Source organism: Cucurbita moschata, unplaced genomic scaffold (genome assembly GCF_002738365.1).
Source record: "Cucurbita moschata cultivar Rifu unplaced genomic scaffold, Cmos_1.0 Cmo_Scf00023, whole genome shotgun sequence".
NCBI classification, from domain to species: domain Eukaryota; kingdom Viridiplantae; phylum Streptophyta; class Magnoliopsida; order Cucurbitales; family Cucurbitaceae; genus Cucurbita; species Cucurbita moschata.
In genome coordinates, this window is record NW_019268539.1 from 1,973,730 (window position 1) to 1,984,330 (window position 10,601).

The window sequence follows — 10,601 nt, forward strand, 5'->3', positions numbered from 1 at the left end:
GGGAAAAAAAAAAAAAAAAAAAAAAAAAAGAAACCTTTACCTTGTTACTTTCCGAACCCAAAATGAGGCTGGCAGGCTTCAAGTAATCTTCATGGCAGCACTTGGCAGAACAGAAGGTTCGTATCTAATCTCCCCTAATATATGAAAAGGGCATCCGAGTAACTACACCAGTAAACCATAACTTTGAAAGTGGTTTTCTCCAACCCCACCACACTGAAAAGCGACTAATAAATAATGTCCACATGATAGGTAAATAAATGTGGAGGTACAGCAAAAAGATAATAAGGGCAAATATATATCGGTTTAGTTTGGTTAGGTTATAAATCAATCCATCATCAGTTAAAATAAAAAATTGAATTATAAATTTGACCGAAGTTTTATCAAATCATATGAAATCTTAACTTTTTTCAAACCATATACTAAATTCTAACCTTTTCCAAAAGGTTGGTACCATATTTGTAATAAAATAAAATAAAATAAAATAAACAAAATCACCCAAATTTGTAGAAGACCAGAACAAACCAAATTAACGACTCTTGTGAACCAGTTATAAGTTATAACCAAACTGCTTGGTTTTCTAGGCTTCCGGCTTATTAGGCCTAATTCTAAAAAAACCTAATTTGAATCAAATATGATGAGGATTATTGGGAGTCTAACCTTGGTTGATTGAGTGGAAGATCCTAGGTTTATAAATGAGGAATACTAACACTATTGGTATGAAGCTTTTTGGGGAAGTCCAAATCAAAGTCATGAAAGCTTAAGCTCAAAGTGGACAATATCATTACCATTATGGAGAGTCATGATTCCTAACAATTTCAAATAAACATTCGCATTCGATTTTTTTTTTTTTTAAGAAAAAACAACATATTCATGCTAAATTAAAGGGATATTATAATATAATAAAATTTTCTATTCCATTAGGCTTATTCCAATTTTATAACACATGAATAAAAAATCGAACAAAAAAATGGATATGGCGAAAAAAACCTACCCCCCGATCCAAACCAATAATTTGGTTTTTTATTTGTTTTCTATTCTTTTATTATTTGTTATTTTCTTGTGGGTTTTTTTTTTTTTTTTTTCAGTTTTATGTACACCAAACACAAGAACATACATGGATTGGCAAGGTTCTAGGCTCGGACCATAGCAAAAATGAATTCTTTAGCTTAATACTAAGTTCATGGATGGTTTGGATTCATTAAAGTTCTTAACAATGGCTAAAAGATATAAATTATTGCTTACAAACCCAACATAAAAACAATATGTTAAGATTGTACCTCTCCAGGCTTCCAAGGATCAATAAGCCTCCTCTGCAGTTATTTTGTTGTGGAATATCAACCGCCATATCGGAACTTGAGGGATTCTGGAGGCTCCTCTTCCATAATGCCTGAACCACTAGAGGCTAAGTATTCACGGATGGTTGTACTACGATCTCCAAGGAAAGTGTGATCCAGAAAGTTGTTATAAGCTGTTTCACCCAGGTTTTTTGCAGCTAAAATACTACGAAAATATCAGTTTAGGTGGAGAAGTTGATATGAACAAATTACGAACAAAGTTATATAACAGTTGATAATGATATGTCCCAATATTTCTATCAGAATCAAAACTCTATGGATCAGACATCAAAGTAAAACAGAAACAAATTAAGAACAGTGAACTCTATATATTAAACAATTTAGCAAAAGAAACAATTTCAAACTACAACTTGTCTAATTTATTTCTAACAAGCTACAAATTAAACAGCCTCAATCAGTTATCAGGCACCCATGGAGAGTACACAATCATTGACAAGAAGATAGATTAACTAAAAAAACGAGCGTTTCAAGCTTTGATATAAACGTAGAAATTCTACCTTCACTTAATAGCATATATATCTATTCTTTTAAAGGATTTAAAATCTATAGAGAAGAGAGCAAAGTGGGATGTAAACTTGTTTTTTTGTAAGTTTACTCATAAGAGATAATTATGATCAATAGCGTAGGTTTTCTGATAAATCTAGAGCAGCATTTGAAATGCTAAACCAAAAAGATTTTGTACATATACAGTTCATAATAAACAGAAGCATGCAATGACGGTCCCAAGTTTGATAGATATAAAGTATAGCAGTGGACCTTGAACCAAATTAAACATTGCCTTAATTCTAATGTTTCATGATGAATCCTGTTGCTATTCTAGGAAAATACTTGCTTGGAATGCAGAAGGTGCACTGCAAAATTACTTACCAATGTCGAAGATAGACGCGACAAGGTAAGATATCATCTCTCCAGATCTTGTCAATATTATGACGACCATAATGCTGAAGAAAAATGTCCTCATTTCCTGATATTAGAAGATATAAGCTAGCAGTTGGTAGGAATTCTGATTTTGTAGTATCATTTCTTTTGTCTCAATTTCTAGACTTCTACTTTGACTTCCATGATCATTCATGAATAGTTTGGTATAATTGAGAAAGGATAGTTTTAAGAGTACCTTTGCATCTCACTTGGAAAAATTCCTCATCAGTTGATCGAAAACAAAGCACCTGCAATGTAACTATAAAACATCAATCATCAATTATCATGTAAAGAACAGTGATCTAAGAGTGATCCAGAAATAATAGGGACTACACAATCATCAATTATCACATACCGCTGGTTTATCATATAGCTTTCCATCTAATGTTTCAGGTAGAACCTACATCAAAAACATATTTCTCAAATAGTACCATCAAAATCGGCCTTAAAGAGTTCATCAGATATTGGACAGGAGCCAGTCACTTACAGCTAGAAATCGAAACTCAATCTCTCTCTGTATGAACGCTGGAATCTGACAATGTTAGGCAGCACAAACGAGATTAAGAACTTATTCTTCTTCACATCAAGGTTCAATTATTCTAAATGAAGTTCTGTTAATGTTACCTCAGACTTCTTAATCTCGAAAACCGTCACAATGATAGTCTCTCCTTCGCAAGGCTCCGCACACAAGCTTGAGATCTCCTGATATACAGACGTATAGCATGTCGTTAAACACTATTGCCAGATTCATTAGATTAGAAGAGAAACTAGACTTGAAAACTGAAAGGAAAATGGAAGAGGAGAAGGACAGCCATCAATTATACATGTATCTCACTTCTCTTTTCACAAAATTTCTCTGTATCCAATCAGATATACTACAAATAAAACAGTAGGCACAGAATCTCAAGAATAGAAAAACCTTGGTTTCAGGTTTAGCAATGCCACGCTCAAAGAATATAGGAGCCACATTTCCGAAAACGCGTCTGAAGCCGTTCAATCTCGCCACTCTAAAATTGATCAGTTCAGGAAAGGTACTTCGCGCACTCCGCTCTGCTTCAACAGAGAGAGAAATCAAACACACAAACCGGTCACAACATAAAATCAACCATCGTGAGTACAAAACGATCAAGTTATTATCTCAATCGTACATACCAGAGAGCAGAGAACCAAAGCCACAAACGGAAATGAAATCACCGCCGGAGAAGATGGCTTCAAAATCGGACTCATCTCGCAGTTCCTTCGGTTCTGCTTCATTCACCACGGAGTTCGACATTCCGCTGTTCAACGACGCGTTGATCGGAGATATCTCCCGGAGTTTACTTCGAAGAACCAGACTAGAGCCGGAGCAAAGAGGAGAGTGCGCACTACAGAAAGAGAAAGGCAACGCAATCTGAACCTGAAACTTGGAGCGGACTGGGATGCGAAGCGAAGCGGAGTGCCCTAGGCAGAGAGAACGATGAGCGAATTGGAGAGCGAGTCGATCAGTCATTGGCCACAAGAATCAGAAACTCAAACAATAGCGTCAGTGCTTCGTACTTGGGTAGTAGGAATTATGATTTGTGATGACTTAAATATGGTATGCAATAAAAGAAGTTAAAATTTTTTGCAAATTTCATTTTTAAAATTTTAATTTAATATCATGTTAAGAACCACGTCTCTTACGCCAGAGTTTTCATACTTTGTTTTGGTTCTATAACCAATAGAGATAGTATTCTTCGTTCATAAACCCATAATTTTAAACTAAATTAGCCAATGTGGGACTCCCTCCCAATAATTCTCTATAAGCATAGCTGAATGATAATTAACACGTACTCTTTCACTTCAAATATTTATACCCTTCATTTATGGTGTTAAAAATATATATATATATCTATTGGCAGGCCGTCCTTAATGTATATATAGAATATTTCAATTCCCACCTCCGTGTGTATTGCGTCTTTGCTTTAATTCGGGTCAACGAAGTGCCACTCGTGGTACTTCTATGCATATTTAGATTACTCAACTTCAATGCGACCAAAGATTTAGATACATAATAGGTTTTACTGGCCTATGATTCCATAATTTAAGAATTAATTTACAAATATCTAATATTTTAATGATTTTAAGTTTTTGAGGTTTATTATTTGATTCATAAAGTTTTTAATATTTATTACACCTTTGGAATCTATTGTCGTCACACTTTAATAAGTTGCTATAAATTGACTGGAATATTATACGATTAGTTTATAGAAATCACATAATTAATAATACAAATAAGGTATATAGTACTTAAATTGATGAAAAATAAGCCAACGCTTTCTTCATATTTAAATATGGCATACTTAAGTATAATAAGCATGCCTTTATTATTCAAAGTTTATATATATATATATATATATGAAAAACTCGACTTTAATTAAAGACTATAATATGATCGTAACATATATTCTAAACTTATAATAAGACCTTATATGATAAATATTCCTATCCTTACAGTGTCCAAAAGGCTAAGAAGAGAATATTTAGTCCACACAAGGAAAAGGAGTCTTATATTATACCTATATATTTAGGTCTCGATCATTTTCTGTGGGGGAAGCATTAAAAAAGAGGCAAATAGCCGACATGTCGTCTCTTGCAATGCCTCGTTTCTTTGATTTCCATGCACGAGCAGCACAGTCCACTAGTCTTTTGGCCGACATTTCCCTATTTGACGTTGAAGAAACTATATGAACCGCTTCTTGATTCGACATGACGTCCCATACCTGTGTAAAGAAACCACGAGAACAGATGTTAAAAGAAAAAGAAAAAAAAAACTTAAGAATTAGAAAAAAAAATTATGTTTTTCAAAAAATAATAATTGCCAAATATATAATTTCATACATTATGGTTTTTTTTTTCTCATTTTAATCCCAATTATTTTTAATTTTTTTACATTAAATCGCTTAGATATATAACATTTTTCAATGATAATAAATACTAAAATTAGTTAATAATAATATTATCTAACATAATATTTGAATTAGACCCAAAATTTCTAATCAACTTCTAAAATATTAAGGAAAAGAATTAGAAATCACGTTAATTCTAAATTATTTTACTATTATTTAAAAAATATTATATACTTTCAAACCAATAATATGTTGAGGATTATTGGGAGTGAAATATTGTTTCCATTGGCATGAGACTTTTGGAGAAGCCTAGAGCAAAGCCACGAGAGTTTACACTCAAAGTGGACAATAATATACCATTGTGGAAAATCGTGATTCCTAACATGGTATCAGAGCCATGATCCTAAACTTGACCATGAAATAGAATCCTCAAATATTGAACAAAGAATTGTAAGTCTCGAAGGTGTAGTCAAAAGTGACTAAAGTGTCAAACAAAGAGTGTACTTTGTTCGAGGGCTCCAAAGAAAGGAGTCGAGCCTCGATTAAGGGGAGACTATTCGAGAGCTCCATAAACCTCCGAGGAGGCTTATAGTGTACTTTGTTCGAGGAGAGGATTGTTGAGGATCATTGGAAGTGGAATATTATCTCCATTAGCATGAGACCTTTTGGGAAGCCCAAAACAAAGCCATAAGAGCTTACATTCAAAGTGGACAGTATCATACATTGTGGATTCCTAACATAATATTTTTGAATTTCCATAAACATTTCATAATTAATTTTGTTTTTAGTAGAAATACCTCAAGAATTTCATACATAAATTAAGATTTAAAATGGTGTGTCACTAACCTATAATCGATATGGTGATCTAAATTTCTTCTCTAGCTCAACGTCACACCATTTCGTATCTCAATTTTCGTGTAAAATTCTTAATAATTTCAAGTAATTTTGAAACGTTTATTAAATTGAATGATATTACCCCTAGATAATGATAGGGACTAAAAGAAAAGAAGGGAAAAAGTGAAAGTGAGAGGCGTACCCCATCGGTGGCCACAATGACGAACTGATCTCCAGAGGTAATGGTTCGGTGGCTAACATCAGGCACAGAAATGAGGCCGTACTGTTTGGTGCAGTAATCGCCGAAAGCTCTGGAAATGGCCAAACCTGGCGTGCCCGAGTTGGGGGTCCACACTCTGTAGACCCCCGGTTCGTCCTTTAAGCATACCACTCGCCCTCTCGATTGTTTTATTCTCTCAGCTTCCTCTGCAATTAACACAAACCCAAGCCGCCCACTTCTCAAATTACCATGCATATTATTATAACTAATGTATGAAAAACAAAACAAAAGCCGATCGATTATTTTAGCTAAACACATTTTCGTTGCTGGGTTTCTTCCTCATCGATTTGGCTGCAGATTCTTATGGAAATTTACGGTCTAATCACGCCATAACCCACCGCTATCACCGCTATCAGATATTGTTCTGTTTTAGCTTATTTTCTGAAGTTCTTCTCAAGATTTTAAAATGCAGTCAATTAGAGAGAAGTTTTCACACAAGGATGAATCATCACTGTCTCTAACTAATGTGTGATCTCACTACTAACATGTTTGGTTTGCATCAGGCTTTCACCGTACTAGTAAGAAGGTGTTCCCGAAAGGGGACGAAACCCATCTAAAATCCTATGTGCCGGCTTAATAGCACGTAAACAGAACACGTAGCCTAAGCGGAACTCAATATTCAACTAACCTATGGCTTGTACTAATTCTATCCAACTGTAATGACTTAAAAGAAAAACCTACGAACCAAATTCAAAATTGAAGCCAAATTCTAAAAACTGAGAAAATAGGCTCCATTTGATAAAGATTTTATTTATTATTTTTTTAAAATTTAATAATAAATTTTTGAAATTTGATAACAAAGTTAAAGGTCTGAAAGATAGAAATCATAATAAAAAAATTAAAACTAAAAATAAAACGATTATCAAATCAGGTGGTAATTTATATTTGTTCTTATTTTTAATTAGATGGGGGGTGCAGGTAGATTTGTGAATGAGGTATATAATAAAGGCAAAACAGACAAAAACAAAAGGAATTTGACAAAAGGGTCTGACCAGGCAAATTAGGTTTGAAATCAACGGAGAGTTGAACTGGTTTCAAGCAGCCGTCATCAGAAGTTACCGCCAACACAGCTCTTGAATCGCCAGCATTTGCAACCACAAGATTTCGGCCCTGAAATTCAGTTTCAGACCAAAACAAGCAAGAACAAAATCAATCAAATCCCCATAAATAAATAAAAATAGACATTAACGCAAAATCCCTTGAGAATTAATGGTTAAGAATCACGGACTAGAATATGATATTATCCTAGCTGCCTTTGATTTTTCAATCAAAAAGTCGTAGCATGTATTCCTTGCTTATAAACTCATGATCATCTTTAATTAGTCAATGCGGACTCGGTCCCTAATCAAAACTTGATATAATTAATTACCTGTTTAACCACAGTTAAAGCGGTTGTGCCACTGTAAAAGGAATCAATGCGAGGGTGTTGCTTGAGCTCCTCATCAATGGCGGCATATGATTTTAAGCAAGATTGCTTCCATATGTTGAAAGGAAAAAGGTTTTGGTCGGCTTCCATGGAAAGGTTTTGCTGCCAATTGGTCAGCAATTCAAGAGGCAGAGACTTTCTGACCTGTTTGCTAATCATGTGGCCCCAAGGACCATGTCCATCAAAGATCCCACAGAAAACTACGTCTCCTTGGCAACCATAGTCCTGTAATTAAAGCCACACCATATGCGTCAAAAGGATCAACGTGTTCTTTGGATCAAAGTTAAGAAAATTTTCAGACCCAATTAAGAGTTAGCATGAAGAAGTTAGATGATAGATCTAAATTTGTGTAAAAATAAAAAGGAAAAAACATTTTATATCCCTCAACTTTTTGTTATTTCTTTATTGAGAATCTTCTATTTCTTCTAAAAGCTACAATTATTCATTTGCTTCTGGTTAGAAGAAGACGACTCTTCGCAATGGTATGATATTGTCCACTTAATATAAAATCTCATGGCTTTGCTTTGGGATTCCCAAAAGGTCTCATACCGATGGAGAGAGTATTCCTTGATTATAAACCCGTGATCATTCCCTAAATTAGCCAATGTGGAACTTTCATCATCCAACACCTCCCCTCGAACAAAGTACGCCTCCCCTTAATCGAGGCTCGACTCCTTTTTCTTTTGGAGTCCTTTGTTCGACATTTGAGAATTTACCCATCTATTGGCACGATTAAGTTTAGGGCATGGCTCTAATACCATTTTACCCGTCTATTGGCACGACTAAGTTTAGGGCATGGCTCTGATACTATGTTAGATGAACACGACTCTCCACTGTGATATGATATTGTCCACTTTGACTTTGAGTATAAGCTTTCATGGCTTTGCTTTGGACTTCCTCAAAATGTCTCGTACCCACGGAGATAGTATTCTTTGATTATAAACCCGTGATCATTCCATAAATTAGCTGATGTGAAACTTTCATCTAATCTTCTTAAATATTAAAACGAAATTGAAAAAACAAATACAAACGTTAAGAACCCATATTTTTTCACAAAAAAAAAAAAAAAAAAGTTCTTATTTTCATAAAATAGTAAAAGAACATTGAAAAGAACTATTAGAACTTCCAATCTTTTAATCTCATATTTAATCTTATCTTGTCGAACTTAAAATAATAATTACTCAAACTAATCTTGATTAAAACGTCTTGTTAAGCCATGATCATGTATTTTATACAAACATGGATGAACATAATAGGTTCACATATTATTATTTAGGCAAGTAAAAAGGAAGAACAAGGGAATTGATGATAAGAAGAAAAGGAAAGAGAGAGAGAAAAAGGTACCTCCCAGACAACAAGGGAATCCTGATTGATTCCTTTATTTCCTCTTTTGGTGCAAACATAAGCCATATCATCGAACTTGCTGGTTTTAACACTTCCGGATAAACAAATCATGGATTTGTTCCTTTTCGCCTCTTTCGCCATTTCTCGAGCCGCTTCTTTCTCGCCGTCTTCGTTACTCTTTTTCTTTATCGACATGTTTCTGACCATTCCTTCAATTACTCCCGGAAACAGCACCATCAGTCAAGCCTCACAGTTCAAATTCAAACCCGACCTTCAAGAAGAAATATAGTTAAACCTAACATTCTTCAAACAATTCTTCATTATATATATAAAAGATTCTGCAAACAATTCTTCATTATATATACAAAAGAAAAAAAAAACGAAACAAAACAACGATTCTTCCCTCTGTTTTCGCAACTCTAGTTCTAAACTGTGAACTGAAATGTTTTCCGAAAAAAAAATCCAAACAGTCCGCAGAAATTTTAACATATCGCAAGTTTCTAAAATCTTAAAACAGACAACAGAAAAAGAAGCGAAGAATCGATTTCAGTTGAATGATTAAGCTCTGATTACTACATGTTTGGAGCTCAGGAAAAGGGGAAATCTCGAGAGGTTAATTTTCCGGGAAGATAAATCCAGAAAAGCAACCAGAAATGTCGTATCAATGAATCAAAATACTTAACCGAGCCATAAATTTTCATTTCAACTCTCTTCTCTATTTCAAGGCAAACATTGAAAAAGAAGCAAAGAATCGATTTCAGTTGAATGATTAAGATCGCATCGAAGAAGAACACGAAACTAATTAAAGCGTACCAAATCCGAAGTGCCACCGGAATCGTTCAAGTATACGGCAAGTTATATAGCTGAAGTCTGAAACAACCTCGTGAAAGTAATCGTCTCCGGCCGGAATCGGAAACTTCCCGGCGAGCGCAGATTTCTACTTGGAAACTCGAAGCCTTGCGTTCGTTGATTCTCCATCTTTACGTCTCTCCCTCACTTGTATATTCCGAAGCGATCTTTACGTGAATGTACAATTCATTACCGCGGGCCTCAAGGCGTACAGTGTTATCTTGTATGAAAGTACGATAATACCCTTCTCCTAACCCCTACATCTCTGGGGTAGTTTGGTCAATTTGAAAAAATACAGTTGAATTAGGAAATCACGTCACTGCCCACTGTTATCTAGATATTAAATTATGGTATTATTGAGAATATTGTTTTTTTTCCGAAAAATATTAAAAATTAAAAATTAAAAATTAAAAAAATTAAAGAGTGGGTTAGCTCTTACAATATCTAATTTAGGTCAATATTCATTATTTTTGTTTTTTTAATTAATTTCTTAATTTTTTTTATGTTAATTTAAACCTAGTTTTATAACCTTCAATTTTTTTAAATAAATTATTTTAAAATTTTAAAGGACGAGACCATGTAATTTTATAAAAACGAGACCATATATAAAAAAAATGATAAAATTAATAAAAATTAAAAAAATAACTTTTTTTTTCATTTTTTTAATTAAAAAATTAGTGAAAATGAAATTTCATGAGAACCCATAAAAATATAAACCACTTCTTTTA

General features: G+C 33.9%; 2 protein-coding genes across 5 annotated transcripts; both read right to left on the reverse strand.

The window, feature by feature from the left end:
* Nucleotides 1–1,144: 1,144 nt before the first annotated feature.
* On the reverse strand, nt 1,145–3,808 carry LOC111460273. 4 transcript variants are annotated; one of them, XM_023103454.1, is made up of 9 exons: nt 3,670–3,761; nt 3,426–3,550; nt 3,193–3,323; nt 2,898–2,975; nt 2,761–2,805; nt 2,629–2,673; nt 2,470–2,521; nt 2,223–2,319; nt 1,329–1,500 (listed from the first exon to the last, which is right to left on the reverse strand). In XM_023103454.1, exons 2-9 carry the CDS (start codon nt 3,544–3,546, stop codon nt 1,335–1,337), a joined length of 735 nt encoding a protein of 244 aa, XP_022959222.1. In that variant the 5' UTR covers nt 3,547–3,550; nt 3,670–3,761; the 3' UTR covers nt 1,329–1,334. The 4 variants fall into 4 exon arrangements, with proteins under 4 accessions (XP_022959219.1, XP_022959222.1, XP_022959220.1 ...); XM_023103451.1 differs by having other exon boundaries at nt 1,145–1,500; nt 3,426–3,808; XM_023103453.1 differs by having other exon boundaries at nt 1,378–1,492; nt 3,426–3,808.
* An 840-nt stretch (nt 3,809–4,648) lies between these two features.
* On the reverse strand, nt 4,649–10,045 carry LOC111460235 (probable protein phosphatase 2C 41). Its single transcript, XM_023103394.1, has 6 exons — nt 9,838–10,045; nt 9,025–9,295; nt 7,624–7,905; nt 7,247–7,364; nt 6,177–6,400; nt 4,649–5,014 (listed from the first exon to the last, which is right to left on the reverse strand). Exons 2-6 carry the CDS (start codon nt 9,259–9,261, stop codon nt 4,811–4,813), a joined length of 1,065 nt encoding a protein of 354 aa, XP_022959162.1. The 5' UTR covers nt 9,262–9,295; nt 9,838–10,045; the 3' UTR covers nt 4,649–4,810.
* Nucleotides 10,046–10,601: the final 556 nt, after the last annotated feature.

What these genes read in the sequence shown, in the direction of transcription:
- LOC111460273 (XM_023103451.1), bottom strand. Translation starts at nt 3,762, where the DNA reads ATGACTGATCGACTCGCTCTCCAATTCGCTCATCGTTCTCTCTGCCTA. An exon ending in TCGAGATTAAGAAGTCTGAG is followed by an intron (nt 2,806 to 2,897) that starts GTAACATTAACA and finishes TAACATTGTCAG; the next exon opens with ATTCCAGCGTTCATACAGAG. An exon ending in TTGAGTTTCGATTTCTAGCT is followed by an intron (nt 2,674 to 2,760) that starts GTAAGTGACTGG and finishes TTTTTGATGTAG; the next exon opens with GTTCTACCTGAAACATTAGA.
- LOC111460235 (XM_023103394.1), bottom strand. Translation starts at nt 9,261, where the DNA reads ATGGTGCTGTTTCCGGGAGTAATTGAAGGAATGGTCAGAAACATGTCG. An exon ending in ATTCCCTTGTTGTCTGGGAG is followed by an intron (nt 7,906 to 9,024) that starts GTACCTTTTTCT and finishes CTTTAATTACAG; the next exon opens with GACTATGGTTGCCAAGGAGA. An exon ending in CTTTAACTGTGGTTAAACAG is followed by an intron (nt 7,365 to 7,623) that starts GTAATTAATTAT and finishes ACTGAATTTCAG; the next exon opens with GGCCGAAATCTTGTGGTTGC.